This window comes from Bison bison, unplaced genomic scaffold (assembly GCF_000754665.1).
Source record: "Bison bison bison isolate TAMUID 2011002044 unplaced genomic scaffold, Bison_UMD1.0 scf7180017864383, whole genome shotgun sequence".
Taxonomy (NCBI): domain Eukaryota; kingdom Metazoa; phylum Chordata; class Mammalia; order Artiodactyla; family Bovidae; genus Bison; species Bison bison.
Genome location: NW_011494955.1, coordinates 4,987,612 through 5,009,336, shown reverse-complemented (window position 1 = coordinate 5,009,336; position 21,725 = coordinate 4,987,612). Strand labels below are relative to the sequence as shown.

General features: G+C 49.2%; 1 protein-coding gene and 1 pseudogene across 2 annotated transcripts in view; one reads left to right on the top strand and one right to left on the bottom strand.

Moving 5' to 3' along the window:
* The window catches only part of POU6F1 (POU class 6 homeobox 1), a 26,475-nt gene extending 5,017 nt beyond the window's left edge, over window positions 1-21,458 (top strand). The window contains exons 2-11 of one of the 2 annotated variants that reach the window (XM_010857839.1): window positions 4,876-4,969; window positions 6,528-6,723; window positions 11,216-11,337; window positions 12,213-12,438; window positions 12,964-13,217; window positions 13,916-14,044; window positions 14,636-14,839; window positions 18,436-18,577; window positions 19,147-19,315; window positions 20,298-21,458. In XM_010857839.1, coding sequence (XP_010856141.1) covers window positions 4,922-4,969; window positions 6,528-6,723; window positions 11,216-11,337; window positions 12,213-12,438; window positions 12,964-13,217; window positions 13,916-14,044; window positions 14,636-14,839; window positions 18,436-18,577; window positions 19,147-19,315; window positions 20,298-20,643 — 1,836 coding nt within the window. In that variant the 5' untranslated portion in view covers window positions 4,876-4,921 and the 3' untranslated portion in view covers window positions 20,644-21,458. Of the gene's footprint in view, window positions 1-3,598; window positions 4,970-6,527; window positions 6,724-11,215; window positions 11,338-12,212; window positions 12,439-12,963; window positions 13,218-13,915; window positions 14,045-14,635; window positions 14,840-18,435; window positions 18,578-19,146; window positions 19,316-20,297 lie in introns of those variants that run through there. The other variant, XM_010857840.1, reaches the window with a different exon arrangement.
* Window positions 13-3,408, bottom strand: LOC105001521 (annotated as a pseudogene).
* Window positions 21,459-21,725: the final 267 nt, after the last annotated feature.

The window sequence follows — 21,725 nt, the reverse complement described above, 5'->3', positions numbered from 1 at the left end:
GAATATGTTAAGTATAAGATCTTGTAAGCAATCAGTAGGTAGTTGGATTATATGAGTCTGAAGTTCCCAGGTGAGGTCTCAGCTGGTGGCTGACAGGCCGGGTGAGACCACCTCAGGAAACCATCCTTGTCTGGATGATCCGGCTCAACTCCAACTACTAGTCTGTACTAATCTGCTTCCTGCTTCCTGTCCTTGTGACCTTTTTAGATGGCAGCCCTGCAGGAGGTAAGTTGGTGCACAATTTAAATATAGAAGTGATGTAGAGCTGGAGATGCTGATGTCAACAAACAAGCTCATGTGAGAGGATTATGTCAAAAATTTGAAAGGTAATTTCCCATAACAAATGTGACTTTCAATTAAATACCAGTGAAACTCATTCCATTCATTCCTTTAATCCATGCAGAATACTCTCCACCCCTCAAAATGACTATAGTGAGAGGTACTTTACCTCTTGGAAACCTGAACCACATTAAGTATATATAAAGTGATTAAAATCACAGAGATGAGTCTGCATTAAAAGTCTGAATCTCATACAACAAATTCCATTTTCCTCTACATGTCACAAGATGCTTCATGTACTATCAAATTTTATGTCTGAAACACATGCCACCCTGGAACAAGGGGCAAAGGACCATATAAAAGTGCATTAGATATCCCTTCAGTGTATCTTCTGCCACCCTCTATTCATCCACCATGACACTTAAACACACTATATTGTCGTTATCTTTTTATTTCCTCGGTGCCCATATTAGACTGTTGACTCCTTAACAAAGCTGGAGAACATGCTTCCCCCCCCCACTGTATCCCAGTGCCCAGCACATAGTGGCCACTGAAGTATTTGTTGAATAAACAAAGGACAAAGCATTTCAGGATTTTTCTTATAGGATCTCAGGCTATTCTAGGGGGTTCTGATTTGTTTTAGACTTCATTGCTCCTCCTGGGTGTCTTGGAAGATTACCTTAAGCCCAAAGCAGTTCCCAAAGGAAAATAATAAATAGAACCAGGTCCTCTAACTCAGTATTTCTGCCACTAAGAGTCCTGGATGGTCCTGGACCTCTGGATTTTTGGGTTGGAGACAAATGCCTCAGGACCTGCTGTTTATCCTCCTGAGGCTGCCTGTGTTTTTAGATGCTAGCACAGGAAAGCCAGGGACAAGTGAGCCATCTGTAAGCCTTGCCAGGTTTGATTCAGGTATTTTTCAAACTCACTCACTGAAGAAAGAAGGCAAAGGGGCATGCTGTGGCTGGGCACTGGCTCCTGTCCCAGCTTTAACCAAAGCAGCTCTGCTGTGGTCTATGTATGCACCGGGGTTCTACTCCTGGGGTAGTCATAGGAGCCCCTTCTCTCAAAACTGACAGGTGATCGTCTCTCTTCATTGCTGTCAGGCTGTGGACACTGCATGATATCATGAGCTCCAAGGAGGCAGGCCATCCAGATGTGCTATTTACTACAGTCACTGGAGTGAAACCCCTAAAACCCCTGGGGTCAGCCAGCAGTTGCACTCCTAGGTATATACCCCCAAATTGAAAACAGGTGTTCCAACAAAAACTCATGTACAAAGATTCATAGATGCAATATTCGCAGTAGCAGAAAGGTAGAAACAACCAAAATATCCATCAGCGGATGATTCAATAAACAAAATATGGCATATCCATACCGTGGGATTTTTTTTTTTTGACATATGAGTTTAATTATGTGCTAGACTATCCAGATGGAAATATGTGATAAGTGGATGGAAACAAGAGTCATAAAATAAGAGAGGCCAGCATTTTTAGACCCATTTAAGTTTAGACATTTATAAGGTTGGACCGTTTTTTAACATTTACAGTAAAAAAAAATTTTTTTACCACAATAAACAGAACAATGTATTAAAACTGACTTCCAAAATCGTCCAAATTATTTTTTAATTGCTATTTAAATTTTTCACATATTTATTTAAATGTTTCCTTTGGCAGATTTCTCCAAAATACTGAAACCTTGTTTTAGAACTTGGTTTATATTTGGATAATAACAAGCTTCATAAATTGGTGTTCATCAGGATACCTTTCTCTAAGCTCTAGTGGCTTATACCTTCTCTTTAAAATGTGCAAGTATCTTTTTTATTATGTTGTCATTCTCAGAGATTCTCTGGAGAAAGAATTATGAATGAAACTCTTATGAATTCATCTTCATTTCTGTTACACTGGAGCAATTTATCATCTTAGCCACAGTGATCTATCAACTGGATGAGGTTCAGTTTCTTGTCCTTTGGGGACTTGTTTGATGGCCCCTCACAAAGCAACATCTAGCTACAGTGTCTTTGCTTCCTTATTAACAATTGTAACTGGGACAGGTCGTTCTTTGAGTGATACATTTTGACTAGTTTTACCCTCTGAAGTTCTCTGGAATCTCCTTCACGGATTTGGTGGATTTGGCTTTTTCTTCATTTAATCCTTGTTTGGAAATATTCTCATTCACAAAATCATTTTGGAGGACCTTGCATAACCCAATATCCAGTGATTTAGATTCACATGCAACCCACTCCAGTACTCTTGCCTGGAAAATCCCATGGATGGAAGAGCCTGGTGGGCTGCAGTCCATGGGGTCGCTAAGAGTTGGAGAGGACTGAGCGACTTCTCTTTCAGTTTTCACTTTCATGCATTGGAGAAGGAAATGGCAACCCACTCCAGTGTTCTTTCCTGGAGAATCCCAGGGACGGGGGAGCCTGGTGGGCTGCCGTCTCTGGGGTCGCACAGAGTCGGACACGACTGACCGACTGACGCGACTTAGCAGCAGCAGTTTTTGTTTTTGGTCGCGCTGTGTGGCATGCGGGATCTTAGTTCCTTGACCAGGGATCCAACCTGCACCTGTCTCCCCCTGCCACCCCAGACTGGAAGTGCAGAGTCTTAATCACTTGATCACCAGGGAAGTCCTGCAGCAATATTCTTTAAAGTATTTTTCAAATATAAACTTTCTTCTAACTCACTATGTGTTTAAAATTTTCTTGAAATTCCAAACAGTTTTTCTTTTGCTAAGGATCCTGTCTTCTCTGAAAAGATCTGATTGTTTTTTTCATTCTCGACTTTGAGATGCTTCACCACTCCATTTATTTATGAGAATTAAATGAAGATCTTGTTTTCCTTAATCGCCCTTTAAGCGCTGCACTCATAGGTTGTGTTCTTGAACTATGCATATGGGGAGGTGGTGGATTGGCACAGACCTGCAGAGTGCTGGGTAAAGTCACAGCTGAGTCTGATGGACTTTCCATCTTGGAAACGAAGTCTTGGTTTACCTGTGCCTCTGTCTTCCCTGGAGAGTGAAAGAGTCTATACAATGAAATTTTATCCAGCTGTGTAAAGAAATGAAGCGCCGATACATGCTATGGATAAACCTTGAAAATATTCTGCAAAGTAAAAGAAGCCAGACACAAAAAAGACCCAATATCAAATGATTCCATTTATTAATACATGAAATATTAGTGTTAGTCTCTCAGTTGTGTCTGAGTCATTATGACCATGGACTGTAGCTCACTAGGCTCCTCTGTCCATAGAATTCTCCAGGGAAGAATACTGGAGTGGGTAGCCATTCCCTTCTCCAGGGAATCTTCCCAACCCAGGAATTGAACCCAGGTCTCTGCATTGTAGGCAGATTCTTTACCATCTGAGTCATCAGGAAAGCCCATATGAAATATTGAGAACAGGCAAATCCAAAGAGAGAAAGCAGATTCATGATTGCCACAGGCAAGAAAAGGGAGTAACCGCTAATGGGCATGGAATTTCCTTTTGGAGGATGAAAATGCTCTGGAGCTAAACAGTGGTGATGGTTGCACAGCACTGTAAGTGTGCTATAAGTGTACTGAATTCCATCGAGTTGTACATTTAATTTGATGTCATGTGAATTTTACCTCAATTAATCAAATGACAACAGCAAAAGGAAGCCCAATGAAACAAACCCAGAGGTAGAAAAGGAGGAGGAAGAGAAAGTGAGGAATCTAGAACACTTCTCCGAGCTGAGTGTCCTCATCTGTAACATGGTGATGCTAATGTTCACATACCCCAGCTGGCATGAGTAGTACGTGAATTAGTATTCCATAAAATGCTTAGCACAGTGGGCACTCAGAATAAAAATGTTAGTTGCTTCTCTGTTTCAGTGTCTAAAACCGGTTGTCCTAGTCATTACCTTTATTTCTTGTGACTGTGGTTCGTGGCTCCAGCCAGACCGTTTGTTCTTGTAAGGTCTTCTCTCCTCACTGCATGTGGCCGCTGCTCCACCATCTGGTATGTTGTCCTGCCTCCCACGTTAAAGGCCAGTGTGGTTCTTGGGCCACTGCCACAGAAACCCCTGAGGGACCCACCTATTGAATCAGACTCCCTGGAGATGTTTGGTCTGGGAAAATCGGGGTGGGGGAGTCTGCAGTTTTAATGTGTTCCAGGCGCATTAAAGTCTGAGACAACTGTTTCAATTTATTCCTATGTTTGCCATCTCTTCCCGGGGAAGTCTTCTCAGACCCCTCCCCTGAGAATTACTTTGATACCCAGAGTGCTCCTTACTTGTGTCTGGTTCTGAGTGTCTGGGTCAAAGTCACTTTGGGCTCTGCTGGGTCTGCTCTTTCCCACTGGACTGGGGAACTCCCAGGGTTAGACGTCTGGCCCCTCCCCATTCCTCCTGTTACCCTGGCTCCTCCTGAGTGTAGGTTGTCCTAGGGTGCCGCAGGAAGTCAGACATTTTAATTTTAAAATCCTTAGAATCCTATTGCCTTCACTTCTACACATACCTGAGAGAACTTAGCTTCTCTCTCTTCCTACCATTCTACTTCTGACTTTCTGAGATGATATGGAAATTGTCTTAACATTGTCACATCAGCCTTTGCTTTTCCCATCTCATCTCACCCTGCAGAATGTGTAGGTGTGGGCCAGCCCCCACCCCACCCTGACAAGTGACCATGGATCCTGGAGCCGGGCCAGACTCATCTCTGACTGTCAATGAGCAGGTATCTTTTGGAGCAGGAAGAGGTAGGGGTGGGGAGGGGGATGGTGATGGACGGAGGGGTGTGGGCAAAGAGGAAAACTCCATAAAGCGCCTTGTTGTCTGTCCTTACCAACGTTCATGGTCACTTGACCCATCCAGATGTGGTTGCCAGCTAGGATTTTTCAGGGGCTGGGTTTGGGGACTTTAGTGGTGACTTTAAAAAGTGAAATATGTATAAGTTAATATGGGGAAAGATTTGGATATCAGGGAACTTATTTATTTTTCTTGGTTATATATCATTTTCTAATTTTTCCTTCAATGACCTTTTATTACTTATGTAAAATTTTTTTAAAATTGGCCATACCTGTAGCTTGCAGAATCTTAATCTCCCAACCAGGGATCCAACCCAGGCCCCTACTAGCTGGCCGTGAGAGTACCAAGTCCTAACAACTGGACTGCCAGGGAATTCCCTTATGTATTTTTTATGCATTTTTAAAAGGAGAAAAAAAGATTAACATCTCTTAAAATGTAATTGGAGTAAAGTTTCTCATAGTCAGGTTTGAGTCAGAAAGGAAACTGCTCGGGAAGGTTATTTCACTCATACTCCCCTGATGGGTCACATAGCTGCTTTTTTCCAACAGAGTCTCTGGCTGGATCCAGCTTTCAGTCCCAAGGAGTGTGTTGTGGGAGTGGCTTTGGCCCCAGGAGAATCACAGGGAAGGCCTGATACAGAGCTTTTTAATGTACAGGGTGTCTCTGATTCTTGAAAGACCCAAGTGGAAGCATGTCAGTGCTGGAGGTAAAGCACTAAGCTGGCTGAGCAGGAAGGAAGACCCAGTGTTCCAAGGAGGCCCAGGGGCCACCCGCATTGCTGGGCACAGGGGCTCCCCTCGAGGAGGTGCAAGGTTAGAGCATGCACATACCAGATGGCACGCTGGAGCCGCAGGTCTACAGGGTACAAAGCTCCAGTCCAGGAGCGCCAGCGACAGGCCGTGCGTTCAGAATTCCTGACCCTCTTGCTTCAAGAAGTTAGCTTGCAAGGAAATCATGGCCTCTAACCTCAGGGTTTTGGACATTAAGGAACCATGAACTTCAGAAGTTCCTCAGCATCCTGGAGAATTCATTTTCCATTCCTGTAATGTTTAGAGGGACATGCAGAGGGCTTCCTGTCTTGTCCCAGCTGAAGCTGTGGGTCCTGTGTTAGGGGTCATCGAAACCACACTCCAGTATCCTAGCAGCCAAGAAGACATCCTGGCAAGGTTGTGAGTGAGGCCATTTACCAGTCCCTGAACTGAGAGCAAGAGAGGAAGCAAATAGAAATGTCTTCAAGTGGTTTCACTCAGTGGGACTTTTTCTAGCTTGTGTTAGACCCTTCCCCCTGTCACCAGGGCCTGCTCTCTCCTAGCACTTCCTTCCCTGGAATCAGGGAGTTCCAGGCTCTGGGGGTTCTCACAGAGTACACAGTCCTCGGGACAGGAGGTCTACAATCTGAGATACTCTGTCCTCTCTGCCTCAGTCACACCTAGAGCTCTAGCTCCCCAGAGGCTCTATCAGCCTCTTCTCCTCTCCTCTGTTCACAGGTCATCGTGATGTCAGGCCATGAGACCATCCGAGTTTTGGAGGTTGGAGTGGATGCCCAGATCCCTGCTGAGGAGGAGGGCAAAGCGCTGGAGGCTGTGGCCACCGAGGGCTCCCAGAGTGGAGGCCCTGCTGAAGCTGGTGAAGCTGCTGGTGAAGCTGGCCCAGACAACCCAGACTCCTCCGTGGAGGCAACTGGTATGAGGCCACTGCTCCCAGGGGCCATTGCTCCACCTGAGTCCCTTCCCGTGTTCCCCCTGGGGAGCTAGCATGAATCCCAGGGGGCTAGGTGGCTTTAGGGGTGTGTTGTCTTCCTGTCCACTGGGCAGGCCTCTGGTCACAGCCTGCGCTGCTGTTCAGCTCCTAGACCACTCCTCAATCCCTGGAATGAGGGACCATTTTCAGTTATTTACAGACCTAAACTGGGATGGGTCAGGGTGAGGTGGGAGAAGAGTGGTGGGGCTCAGCTGAGGGGATTGCACTTTCTTTATTTTCAGACAAGGCTTTCCTGGGGCCCCTGCTGCAGCAGAGGGAAGCGAGAACAAGCAACATGTTCCCTTGCTTGCTCGCTCCCTGAGGGAGGACCAGCTTGTTCCTTATATGGGGTGAAGGTAGGGATGTGTCCAGGGGTCAGGCTGAAGGGGTGGCTTAGGTATTTTGCCCATCCCTTAGGTGGTGTGTGCAGGGGGCATGCACAGTCCTCTGCTTTTGCTCTAAGCTCTTCAAAAGTGGCGGTTGGGTTTTTTGATCTCTTTGTATTTTTTGTTCAGAATTTGCCGTAACTGCACACGCACACCAAGGGGACTGAATTAACCTCAGAGAGGGCTCCCAGGTCTAAACCAGACCCTCAGGCTCAAGGCAGGGAGGACTTAACCTTTAGGGTACTACCAGCCCTTGCAAATCAGTACCTTTTATGGTAGAGCTGGGAGGTGCAGGAGCTGGGAATGGAACAGCATCTTACCCACATCGGGCTAAGAATGTGTTAGGGAGGGCCTTGTAGAATCACAGCTTCTCACTCCTGGCTAGACTGACATGCATCTAGCCTGGTGGGCTTATCTGGGCTGTTTTTCTCCAAAGGAGACTTTAGGGCATGAGTTTGATTCTCCTGCATGGGGAATGGATATGGCTGATTGACTCACACTGTCTTCCCTAATGATCCTGCAGTACAGCTGTGAGACGACCAGGCTGTTCTAAAAGCTGGCACTGGTTGTAGGCACTGCTTTCTGGGCACAGGGTACCCTTTCATTGACCTTGCAGAGTAGACATCTCTTTTTGCAGAAAGCCTGGGGCCTCCTTTGCCAGTTCCCCCAGAAAGCCATGGTTCATCTCTCCTTGCCTTCTGCTGAACTTCACCGCTTCCCTAGATTGGTGATCTGGTTGGGGGAGGTGGGGTGGGCCAAGAGGAAGAGCCATGAAGAGAGCAAAGAGAACAGAAAACAGATGAAAACACTTCAAGATCTCACCTCCCTTGCTGTACTTGCAGATCGGTATATAGGTCCATTTTGGGACCCTGGTATTTTATGTTTTCTCCTTTTGAGTAAAGGAATGACAAGACACATGACCATTTTCCCCAGCCTGGCGATGTTCTGCTTCCTTGTTGAGGAAGTGTCCTGGGCCAGTGTCCTGGTGACCAGGCAGGAAAAACAAGGATTCTCCATCTCCGCCACTCTTTCCATTCCTTTCCATTGTGAGGATGGAGCCCCTTTTCAGGAAATCTGGGAGGTTTTCCAGGTTTGTCCACAGTTCTTGTGTGTGTGTGTGAAGTTGCTTTAGTCATGTCCAACTCTTTGTGACCCTATGGACTGTAGCCTACCAGGCTCCTCTGTCCATGGGATTCTCCAGGCAAGCATACTGGAGTGGGTTGCCATGCCCCAGGGGATCTTCCCGACCCATGGATTGAACATGGGGTCTCCTGTGTCTCCTGCACTGCAGGTAGATTCTTTACCACTGAATCACCAGGGAAGCCCCCCACAGCACTTCCCTTTCTTTTTTACCCTTTTATCCATCTTCCATATCTCATTTCCTCTAGTGCCTTAATTCTATTCCTTACCCAAAACGTACTCTCAGAAATGGATCCAAAACCAGTAATTTACATCTTAGCATGAGTGTTCATGGTAGTGTGCATCTTCTTCCAGAAGTTTATCTAATTAAGCCTTCATTAAAGTCTTCTTTGTAAAGGAATTTTAGTCATGGTCAAGCAGGCAGGGGAGGTATGTTGGTAGTAATTCCTAAGAAGTTGCCAGCTTAAATTGTAGCTTTGATAGAACGTTTCTGCATATGAAATATTGAGAAGGGTTTCCTCTTAAAACTAAGTAATAGGAAACTTTTTCCAGATGAAAAAAGAACCTAGTGATTTGTGCTACTCCATTCCCCAGACCTTGTTACACATACATATTTTTATACGTGTGGCCCCCGAGGACAGGCTAGGTAGTATGACAACTACCACCATATTATTTCATATTCTGTGTCCTTTATTAACAGATTCACTCACTGATTTTGGCTTTGGCTATTATCAAACTCCCTGGTTTTTTCATTGTCATAAACAGCTGCTTTGAATGGCCCTTTAATTCTATTTTTCTTTGAGGTGTAGTCCACTAAAATTCCTTCTGAAGAGAAATGAATTGTTTACACAGTAGGAAATCATTACATGGAAAAACACACAAAACCTTGCTATCAATGAGAGGAAAAGTAGTCGGCGAAGAGGTACCATCTATGCCTCTGAAGCCAGAAAAAGAAATCGTGATGAAGTCGAAACTGGGTGGTGCTGTGGAGAAACAGGGACATTGTTGATGGTTCTGCAGATTGGTTCAGTCTTCCTGAAAAGCAGTCTAGCAGGGAGCAAAAGACAAAAACCTAAATGTAGGTGAATCCTAGGCCCCATAGTCCCACTCTGGAAACGTATCCTAATGAAATGACTTACTTCTTCAGGTGGTAAGCTTTCTTCACTCATGCTTGTTACATGTCCATTTCCTCAGTTTCCTTTATAGGTTTCATCACACTTAAAAAAAAGTAAACAGTAGCTGGTATTGTTGCTTGTTTTTATTTATTTATTCGGTTGTGTTGGGTCTCAGTTGCAGGATGTTGGATCTTCGTTTTCCTTCACTGTGGTGCATGGACTCTCTAGTTATGGCACACGGGTTCAGTAATTGCAGTGCCTGGGCTTAGTTTCTCCACAACACTTGGAATCTTAGTTTCCCAACCAGGGATTGAGCCCGCATCCTCTGCATTGCAATGACACTTTGTCAAGTGAAATATTTTTTGAATTCTCAGAGGTTCAGATTATCCTTATCTTCTCTGATTTTTTTCAACAGTTAGAAATATATTTCCCCTTCACAGTGGACATAAATCTGCCATTTGGTTTTCTTTGGTATTTTATATGGTTTTTGTGGTTGCTTGTCTCTTTCATCCTTGAAGCAATCTGGATTTTTAAATTGTATACTGTGAATAGTCCTGGCTTAGGTTGGTGCCTTTCCAGATTAAAACAAGAGCTGGGAATGCAGGCTTGGAAGGTTCTGTAGTTCAGTGGTTCCCATTTTGTCCGTGTGTATCACAAGGGAGCTTAAAAGAAAGAGAGAGGTGAGGTTGCCGGCCTCCACCCCTGGACATTCTGACTCAGTTGGCCTAGAATAGGGTCTGGAAACCTATGCCCAGCCAGCATTAAGAAGCCACTCATCTGGTCTAACACCCAACACCTAGATTCCCTGTAATGTCTCACTATATATTAAATAACCCTTCTCCATATTGTTATGTGACTTTGAAGAATTTTTCTGCTAGGGGTCCCTACCTAACTCTCACTTGGTTGAAAAGCTACAATACATGGGAAGCTCCTTTGCTGCTGCTGCTGCTGCTAAGTCACTTCAGTCGTGTCCAACTCTGTGCGACCCCATAGATGGCAGCCCACCAGGCTCCCTTGTCCCTGGGATTCGCCAGGCAAGAACACTGGAGTGGGTTGCCATTGCCTTCTCCAATGCATGAAAGTGAAAAGTGAAAGTGAAGTCACTCAGTTGTGTCCGACTCTTAGTGACCCCCATGGACTGCAGCCCACGACTCCTCCGTCCGTGGGGTTTTCCAGGCAAGAGTAGTGGAATGGAGTGCCATTACCTTCTGCAGGGAAGCTCCTTTAGAACCTCCTAAAAGCTGCTCATCAGACTTCAGACCTCAAGGAACAGCAGAGAAAAGTTATCTTGGAGAGCCCCGGGATCCTGAGTGTGGCCCTGACATGTCACTTCCTAGGCTTCACCCTGCAGAAATCCTGCCCCTTCCCTGAGCCAACACTGCATCCCCAAAGTAGCCTGGGGGTAGAGTGACCATTGATCCAGTTGCTGGATGAGCCAATCAATCCCATTGATTCTGGCACCTTCTCTCCCTGACCCATGTTCATTTCTACTGCTGGTTATGTGATAGGTCCTAGCATCCTACCAAGCCAGGAGATGACAGGCTGATACCCAACTGTGCCTGGGTCTGCATTTTCTTCATCTGCATGTGTGACGAGGGTGGTGTACCTTCCAGGTCTGGCATAGGGCTTTGCAGCCTCCCATGCTCACTACCAGTAACTTTGGGGGAACTCCCTCTTTGGGCCAGGGAAGACCAGAGATCGGCCTCGGGTTGTGCAGAAGTGCAGTGCGGCACAGAGTCGTCCCACTCCGCCAGGTTCACTCCTTGTCCCTCTCTCTCCCAATGCTGCATGAAGTGAAGTCACTTCCGGGGATGCCTTCGAGCCCTGCCCCTGCCGTTGCCACCTTCAGCCAAGCTCCATGCCAGCCTCAGGCATCACAGACCCTGACGCCACTGGCTGTACAAGCTGCCCCCCAGGTAAGGGCCACCCCAGGGAGCTAGACAGAGGGCAGTGGGCAAGAGCAAGGCATGGAATAGCCAACATGGGCTGGCCATGGCATCTGGGAACTTCATGAGGCAGGACAGGGAAGGGGCTGTGGCTTGAGGGAGGGAATCTCCTACTAGGGACCCCTGGCCTTTCCCCTATCCCAGATCAGGCCCCCTGGGAAAAGTAAGTCTACATTTGTCAGGTAATCCCCTCAGGTCCAGCAAGGATTATAAGATTACAGTAACTCTTCAAGTCATCTAATGATTAAATGAGTGAATACCCTTGTCAGCCCCTCTAGGGGGTTAGGAAGAGTTAATGGCTCCTCATTTAGAGCAGAGGGCAGCCCCAGCACAGCGAGAAGCTGCTCCAGGGGCCTCTAGGCAGACTGAGCACCCTGTGACATCTTTCACTGCACACACAGATATCCAAGGTGTCCGTCAGGAGTGTCCTCTATCATAGCTTCCCAGAGGCCTTTGTGGGCCTTGATGACTCAGTTCCACCAGCCCCTGCCCCTGCTTCCTGGTCACAAAGCATCAGTCCCGTGGGCAAAGACCCAGGGAAGGCTTGGGAGGCGGCCAACCACGGTGGGAGAGACCTGTGACCCTTTCTGATCCTTGGGCAGGGCTGGGCCCTGACCCTGATTTGGCTGTTTCTCCAGGGATGGGATAGTCCAGTCCAGGTCCCTCCTCAGGGATGGGCCTCCAGCTAGGGCTCGTCCCTTCCCCGCCCTCATGCAGCCTTTTCCCCCCTCCCCTCAGAATGCTTTGTGTGTGGTCAGCTGGGTCTAAAAGACCCAGCGTTTGCGCTGTTGATGTTGATTTTTTATTTTTTCTTTTCTTTTTTGAAATCTTGTTTGCTTTTGCAGGTCTTGACTCAGGAAAACTTAGCCACAGTTCTGACAGGAGTTATGGTTCCAGCAGGGGCAGTTACTCAACCTCTTCTTATCCCCATCAGTATTGCAGGTCAAGTGGCTGGTCCACAGGGGCTGGCCGTGTGGACAATTCCTACTGCAACCGTGGCTGCCCTCCCAGGACTGACCGCTGCTTCTCCCACGGGGGGAATTTTCAAGCCACCTTTAGCCGGTCTCCAAGGTAACGGCAACTCTCCCCAGGACTGCACCAGGCCCCCGCCACCTTCCACTACCTTCCCTGCTCATGTGTTTGCCATGTTGGACTCCGAACCCGCGGCCCTCCCAGGGCAAGAGCCCTGGAGTCTGGATCTGGTGCCCCAGGCCCCCAGCCACAGAGCTGCTGCACCACATCAGGACTCTAGGCCAAGACACCACGCTGGCCCAGCAGGCCTGTCTTCCTTCAGCCAACTGTCTGGGACTGCCCTCCCCCCTACGCCAGACCTCACCCTGTGACCAGCCTCCTGAGAAGGACTGCAAGAAGATTCCACTTCTGGTTCTGAACCTACACATCTCCAGGCCCTAGGGAGGGGGGATGAGAGATGTTGGCATGTGCCACCCCTGCAAGGATCAAGGGAATCACAGCAGCCTGTGCCCCCACCCCAATGCCCGACCCCCGTCTCGTTCTTGTACCAGATCCCTTGGGATTGGAGCTGCTCTGGCCCGCGGCTAGGCATTTGAGCGCCTCTGTCTCTGCCTTGCTCCATAGCAGCTGCTGTGCTGAACACCGCTCTCCCGGCGCCTGTACAAGCCGCCCCACCGGCCCAGCCCTCCTCGCCTGCCCAGCCCCGACCACCGGCCCAGCCCCAGACGCTGTTCCAGCCCCAGCCACTGCTGCAGACCACACCAGCCATTCTACCGCAGCCCACTGCTGCCACCGCCACTGCCCCCACCCCCAAGTCTGTGGACACCCCCACACAGATCACCGTTCAGCCTGCAGGCTTCGCATTCAGCCCGGGAATCGTAAGCTGCTGCCCTCACCCAAGGCTCACCGGGGATGGACTGGATCTCTGGCCAAGGGTGAACCTGACCCTTCCCACGGGGCAGTATGGAGGTGGAGGACCAGCCCCCTGAATGCGGCTCTTTTCCAACACTTCGGCAGAGATGGGCTCCTTCCGAGGCAGCTGCCAGCCCATGCATCCCAGCCAAGAGCAGACAACTTCTGCCAAGAGGGCTGGCCCAACCTTCCAGAACCTGGACCATGGACCAGCCTTGGAGGGTGGGATGATGTCTGGGGATTGCAAACTTGTGAGCTGTCACCAAAGTGGCGCTAGAGGCTCACGGCCCCATGCCAGTGTCTATCCAGTGTGGCTCCTGGCTTGGTAGTGGAGCTGTTAGGCATGAGTAGATGGCCTCTAGTTAGATGTGGCTAGAGTCACATCAGCCTCTCCAGCCTGGCCCTTCTACTGTCCCAGGGTTGGCCTGAAAGATTAGCCAGAGGTACTCCTCCATGACTGTGGCCCCGCCCTTCCCTGCTCACCTTCTGCAGCCCCTGGCCCTGGATACCATTCAGTTGGTGGACTTGGGCTTGCAGCCCACACTCACATCTGCCCAGCATCGGTTACCCCCACCCCTGTCCCAATATCCTCAGCCCTCTTCCCTCTGCCTTGGGCTCTTTCTTGCCTCGTTGCCTCTGAGCAAGGCTCTTCCTCCACCCACAGATCAGTGCTGCCTCCCTCGGGGGACAGACCCAGATCCTGGGCTCCCTCACCACAACTCCGGTCATTGCCAACGCCATTCCCAGCATGCCAGGGATCAGCAGTCAGATTCTCACCAACGCTCAGGGTCAGGCAAGTGGTCAAAGCCGGGTGGAGGGGTGGGGACCGTGGAGATGCTGGCTGTTGGGGAGGGGCAGGACTGGGTCATAGAAACTCAACCAGGGTGAGAAGCTGCTATTCATTACTGCTTGTGTGACAGCTGTCTGCTGACACTGAGGCCAGGCAGGGGCATCGCCCCCACCCCAACCCTGGCGGTGCTCACTCTTGTTGGGAGTTTTCATTTAGGGAGCCCTCGCTTTGTGGCCATGTTCTGTGGTAGGTGCTTTCTCATACATTGTGCCACTTCATTCTGAGTACAACCCGTTGGGTGGAGATTTTTGTTCCCATTTTACAGGAGAGAAGGCTGAGGTTTGGAGAAATTAAGCTAGTTAAAGTGTGGCAGAGCAGGGCTTCACATTTAGGCCCCTCCTGCTCCCTCACGGCTCTGGAGAGAGAATAGAGAAGCAACCCCCAGAGTGTGAATCCTTCACTTTACTGAGAGGACATGGAGGCCCAGAAGGGTTAGGTGACTTGTCTAAGTCCCTTCCTGCCAGTGTAGGGGTTTGGGTTGGGGGTGGAGCTGGATGCTACCCTCACACTTGGGGTCCCTGTGTTTCCTCCCAGGTTATTGGAACACTTCCTTGGGTAGTGAACTCGGCTAGCGTGGCGGCCCCAGCACCGGCCCAAAGCCTGCAGGTCCAGGCTGTGACCCCCCAGCTGTTGTTGAACGCCCAGGGCCAGGTGATCGCGACCCTGGCCAGCAGCCCCCTGCCTCCTCCTGTGGCTGTCCGGAAGCCAAGCACTCCTGAGTCCCCTGCTAAGAGTGAGGTACAAGGGTTGGGTTGGGGGAGGGTGGCAGGCAGTGCTGTCAGGCATGAGCAGCCTCCCTCCAGAGGCTGGGCAGGACAACATTATTTTCCAAAGCCCCTGGGAAAGCAGGACACCTCCCAAAAGGGAGGGAGGCTGAAGGTAGAAGGTCCCTTTGGTTCACATGTGCTCTGCCCAGAAAAACACCACCACCACCCCGCTCCTTACCCCCACACACCAAACGTGTGTATATGTGCCCTCAGAGGCCAGTGCCACTCTGAGAAGGCCGGGGAAGGGTGGTCAAAGTAAACTGGGCCTTGGGACTTCCCTGGTGGTTCAGTGCTTAAGACTCTGTACTTCCAATGCAGGGCATGCAGGTTCAATCCTTGGTAGGAGAACTAAGATCCCACATGCTGCAGGGTGAAGCCAAAAAAAAAAAAAAAAAATGTTAATTGGGGCTCAATCAACTCCAGGGTGAACAAATTGCTGGAAAGGCCCTGGGAGGTTCCTTCTGCACCCTCCTCCTCTTCACTCCTTCATCCCTCCACCCCTCCTCCACTCTGCACTGTGGCATCGATTATTCACTCACGTGTTCATTCTAGGAGCTGTTTTGAGTGCTGAAGATACGGAGATGAATAAGATGCCCTTCCTTGCCTTAGGTAGCCCGGCATCAGAGACTATTAAAGTCAGTGTGGCAAAGGCTCGGGTAGGGGCAGGATAAGGTGATTTAGGAACCCACTCTGCTGACTGAGGAGTTTGACAAGGCTTCACAGAGTGCGACGTTGAACTAATCTAAAGGGATGGGTTGGATGGGAGATTCTTCTACTTCCACAGAACTGCAGGAAGTACAGTGTGCCAGAGCAGGGGTTCTCAAACTTGAGTGTGCCGAAGAACCACCTGGAGGGCATGCTAGGATGCAGATTTCCAGGCCTCACCTTGAGTCTCATACAGTAGGTCTGGAGTGGGGCTGAAGGATTCACATCTCTAACAAGTTCCTAGGTGATGTTGAGGCTTGTGGTTCTCAAATGTGATATGCTGCTTCCCAGCTTCATTGAATAACCTCAGCCTCATTATAGAAGGAGAAGGCAATGGCAACCCACTCCAGTACTCTCACCTGGAAAATCCCATGGACAGAGGAGCCTGGTAGGCTGCAGTCCATGGGGTTGCTAAGAGTCGGACACGACTGAGCAACTTCACTTTCACTTTTCCTTTCATGCATTGGAGAAGGCAATGGCAACCCACTCCAGTACTCTCACCTGGAAAATCCCATGGACAGAGGAGCCTGGTAGGCTGCAGTCCATGGGGTTGCTAAGAGTCGGACACGACTGAGCAACTTCACTTTCACTTTTCCTTTCATGCATTGGAGAAGGAAATGGCAACCCACTCCAGTGTTCTTGCCTGGAGAATCCTGGGGACGGGGGAGCCTGGTGGGCTGCTGTCTATGGGGTCGCACAGAGTCAGACATGACTGAAGTGACTTAGCAGCAGCAGTAGCATCTATAGAATGAGAATGATAAGATACCAACTTAAGTTATGAATGTTAAAGATACATTACACAGAAGGTTGGCACACAAAGTGAAATGTGTGTAAAGTGTGTAAAAAATGGTGCTCTTATTGTTATACTAGGTAATGGGGAGTCACCGAAAGGTTTTTAGCAGGGAAGTGGCTAGTTAGATGTGTATTTTTAAAATTCCCTTTATTATCCAGGTGGAGCCAAGAATTGGACTGTGCTGTGACTTGAGTCCTATTTGTTGTTGTTCAGTCGCTCAGTCGGGTCCAACTCCTTGCGACCCCATGGACAGCAGCATGCCAGGCTTCCCTGTCCGTCACCATCTCCCAGAGTTTGCTCAAACTCATGTCCATTGAGTCGGTGATGTCATCCAACCATCTCATCCTCTGTCGCCCCCTTCTCCTCCTGCCCTCAATCTTTCCCAGCATCAGAGTCTTTTCCAATGAGTCGACTCTTCCCATTAGGGAGCCAAAATATCAGGGCTTCAGCTCCAGCATCAGTCCTTCCAGTGAATATTCAGGGTCAATTTCCTTTAAGATTGACTGGTTTGATCTCCTTGCTGTCCGGGGGACTCTCAAGAGTCTTCTCCAGCACCACAATTCGAAGGCATCAATTCTTCAGCCCTCAGCTATTAGGAGACAGCTTAAAGAATTCTAGCCAGAGACAAGGAGCTCCAAACAAGGCCCTGGGGATGACGAGGGAATGAATTTTTAAGCTACCAGGAGGCAGAATGCAGGGAACAAGGCCCATCCTAGAGAAATCTGCACTTTCATGAAGCTTAAAAAAAAAATCGTACTTCAAATACTGATTTCATATATTTATAGTTTATCCTGATTGTAAATATAAGTTGTTTATTAAAATTCCAACATTATGTATGATGTCAAAAAGTAAAAATCCTTTCTAATTCCACTTCCAGAGATGACTTCTGTTGACACTTCGCTTTATATGACTCCAGAATTTTTTTTCTTGGAAATTTGTATTTTTTTAAAGGAATTATTCCATAAAAATTGTTTTTCATGTTACTTTTTTTTTTCTTTCACTTAGCACTGTGACTCAGAGGTCTTTCCATGGCAGTTATTAAGAGATATTCTTTTTCATGGCTGCACAGTGTCTTACTGTAGCGAGGTCCCAAAAGTCATTTGCCAGTTACCTATTAATGGGTATGGGGTTTTCCCGGTGGCTCAGAGGTAAAGAATCCGCCTGCAATGCAGGTGACGCAGGAGACGCTGGTTCAGTCCCCGGGTGAGGTAGATCCCCTGGAGGAGGGCATGGCAAGCCACTCCAGTATTCTTGCCTGGAGTGTCCCATGGACAGAGGAGCCTGATGGGCTACAGTCTATATGGTTGCACAGATTTGGAAACGACTGAAGTGACTTAGCACACATGCTCGCATGCATTAATGGACATTTGGGGTGTGGTGGCTCTAGAATCAGGTTTAGGTTTCTCCTTTGAGGGCAGAGACTTGAAAGCAGTTATCTCAAGGGCGGATACTTGGAGCTTTGACCAAGTACGCTGAACCTTTCTGAGCCTCTGACCTGCCCGGGTCATAGACACCTGCAAGGCCTCGGCTCGGTGGGGCACATCCTATACTTATTTTGGAGGTCATCATCATTCAGTTCAGTTCAGTTCAGTCGCTCAGTCGTGTCCAACTCTTTGCGACCCCATGAATTGCAGCACGCCAGGCCTCCCTGTCCATCACCAACTCCCGGAGTTCACCCAAACTCATTTGTATCGAGTCGGTGACGCCATTCAGCCATCTCATCCTCTGTCGTCCCTTTCTCCTCCTGCCCCCAATCCCTCCCAGCATCAGGGTCTTTTCTAATGAGTCAACTCTTCATGTGAGGTGGCCAAAGTATTGGAGTTTCAGCCTCAGCATCAGTCCTTCCAATGAACACCCAGGACTGGTCTCCTTTAGGATGGACTGGTTGGATCTCCTTGCCTGGGTGGATGCTGATGCATAGCTTCTAGTCTTGCCTTTTGATGGGGCACAGGTAAAAGTGTGCTGGGTGAGGAAGGAGTCCATACCCGCTTTTGCCCTACCTCTGGACTGCCCACCCTGCTGAGCCAAGCAGGCGGGCAGTGGGGGTTTGGTGGCTCTTCTTCTCACAGGTGCAGCCCATCCAGCCCACACCAGCCATGCCCCAGCCGGCCGTGGTCATCGCCAGCCCAGCCCCAGCGGCCAAGCCTGCTGCCTCTGCTCCTATCCCGATCACCTGCTCAGAGACCCCTACGGTCAGCCAGCTGGTGTCCAGTAAGTGGCTCCAAGGGAAGGGTATGGCGAAGGGGTGAGGCATTTATTCGGACACCCTGACCACATTAGATGATTCTCCCCTTAGTAAACTTTCCAGAGTCCAAAAGGGAAGAGCACAGGCCCATTGCCAGGAACTGACTTTCTTATTCTCATTCTATGGAGCTGGATTCTGTGCATGACCGTGGTGGAGGCTGCTTAGCCGGCTGTCTGGCTGCTTCTCTGAGAAGCCAAATCATTGGCTGTCTCTCCTATGGTCTCTCACCAGTATTTGAAGAATGTGGGTAGCTAACAGGTGTGCGTGGGGCCAGCCTGGGGAGAATCAGGGAGGGTCAACAGTTAGAGCTGGAAGAACTTAAAATAGACCTCTATCTACAGGCACCTTGGTCCTGGCCCATTGCTCCCATCTTATTTGTCTTGGAGACAGGAATGATGAAGGTCTTAAGGGTACACAGGCTTTTTGTCAAACGTCCTGATCCCTCACTACTCACCAGGGCTAGGCCAATGGGCGGGGTAAGCAGTGATGATTGTCTGTCTTACACACTCACCCCTGCCCCCTTCCTCTGGCCTAGAGCCACATACCCCAAGTCTGGATGAGGACGGGATCAACTTAGAAGAGATCCGGGAGTTTGCCAAGAACTTTAAGATCCGGCGGCTATCCCTGGGCCTCACACAGACCCAGGTGGGTCAGGCTCTGACTGCAACGGAAGGCCCAGCCTACAGCCAGTCAGCCATCTGCCGGTGAGTAAGACTGCCTGGACAAGAGCAGGACACTCACAGGAGCTCAGGTATCTGGCGCTTAGACATGAACACCTGGAGTAGTCAAAGTCTTTCTGGGGCCCTCTGAAGTTTATCCTCCAATCCTGAGCATTTATATTATCTATTTAGGAGGAATCCAAGATCCTGATCCAGTTAGGAATCCTAGAGGGACAGGAGTACAGCTTATGAAATTAATCACAAGAGTGGGAACTTCAGTTCTGGCTTGGTTCTGAACTATAACCGACCATCACCTCTATCATGCTTCCACCCCCCCATCTTGTGAGACATGACTCTGAAATGATGTAACTGACTTTTCTGTATGCAGTGTACAGACTGGTTCCGGTGCCTGTATTATAGTTGATTGTAAAGTGTAAATCAACTATACTTCAATTTTTTTTAATGGTGAAAGATAAAATAAAAAGCACATCCCTAAGCCATGTGCTTTTTCTAAAAAGCACATGGCTAGGTATGGCCAAAAGGTTTCATCTGTTTGCCAACTCTCTATATTAGATTAGAGTGACTATTAAGATACAATGTCATGTTGGGAATTCTGTAGTCTCATCTGGGCTCAGCCAGAAAGAGTATTCTGACTTAGTGATGTTGCAGTTGGAGGAAGACAGCACTTAGGACATCTATTTGCCATCTTTGGAGGCCTCTCAACATGATTCCTCAAAGGACCTCACCCATTTGGGTGTGAACATTTTGCAATGGTGTTCATAAAGCAGCTGCCCTGTTATCATTGTACTGTAAACAGGCCATGGGAATGGTCTCCCTGTTATGACCTGGGAGACAGGACAATCTGAGGAGTCTGGGCTGGGCCGAGCCAGGGGATATTAGTAGGAGTTGTGAGGGGAGCACAGGTCTGCCAGCCCCAGGAGGAGCAGCCCCCTGAAGCCAGCACTCACCCCTGGGGTTGGGAGTAAGACACTGTCACTGTCCCTTCCTGGGCCTGGGTCACCCACAGGTTTGAGAAGCTGGACATCACGCCCAAGAGTGCCCAGAAGCTGAAGCCGGTGCTGGAGAAGTGGCTGCATGAAGCTGAACTCCGGAACCAGGAAGGCCAGCAGAACCTGATGGAGTTTGTGGGAGGTGAGCCCTCCAAGAAACGTAAGCGCCGCACCTCCTTTACCCCCCAGGCCATAGAGGCTCTCAATGCCTACTTCGAGAAGAACCCGCTGCCCACAGGCCAGGAGATCACCGAGATTGCAAAGGAGCTCAACTATGACCGGGAAGTTGTGCGGGTCTGGTTCTGCAACCGGCGCCAGACACTCAAGAACACCAGCAAGCTGAACGTCTTTCAGATCCCTTAGGGCTCAGCCCCCAGCCCTGTGTTCCAGCACTTTGTACCTCCCTTGGCATCTGGCTCCGGCTGCCACCCTGCGGCATCCGTCATTCTGCTGCCTGTGGCTGTGATTGTCCTGGGTTGTGAGACTCCACCATGCACCTGTGTGTCAGCTGCCTCCCTCCTCTTCCCCGTGTCATCCGCATCCCAGGGAGGGCAGTGGGGCCCACCTGAGACCTCCAGGTTTGGGGCTGGTCATGCTGAAGGAGGGGATTTGTCGTGTCACTTAAAGAAGCACTTTGCTGATGTGTGTTTTAAAGGGTGAATTCTGGTTGGGAACCAGAGGCTCCCCATCTTTGGGACGGGGCTGTAGTAGCCTCTAGGACCACTGGCCATTAGCTCTTGTTTTTGATGGCACTCTCTCCACTGTCTCTTCTCTGTTCCTCTGTGTGACCGTGGCAGGTACAGCGGCTCGTGCAGTGGAACCACAGCCTCACCCACCTACCCTCTGCCTGCAGGCATACTGTCCCCCAACAAAATCCAAGAGATCTTGTTCTGAAAAGTGTGATGTGCAGCTCAGAAAGTCAGATTCCATGTATGCCTCGACCTCAAGGTCAGGGGGTTTCCATAGACCTGGGGCCAGAACACATGATCGCTCCCATCTCTCCTTGGCTCCTATGTAGGGGAAATTGCACTAAAGCAGAATTTTTTCTTTTATACATCATGTCGGAAGAAATCAGCAGTGAACTCTAGCTGTCCTGGGGTTGACCTGAGTCTATAGCATGTTGTGAAGTGAAAGTCACTCAGTTGTGTCCGACTCTTTGCGACCCATGGACTGTATAGTCCGTGGGATTCTCCAGGCTAGAATACTGGAGTGGGTAGCCTTTCCCTTCTTCAGGGAATCTTTGACCCAGGGGTCAAACCCAGGTCTCCTGCGTTGCAGACATTGCAACCAGCTAAGCCAGCAGGTTGGGAACTTGATAAATAAGGCATCTCTCCCAGATTTTAATCTGATCTCTGTCCGTGACCATCTCCGCATCAGAATGATGTGGTTAAGAGAACTTGCAGCCTGGAAAACCCCCTTGCCCAGATAAGCAGGCACTCAGGGGC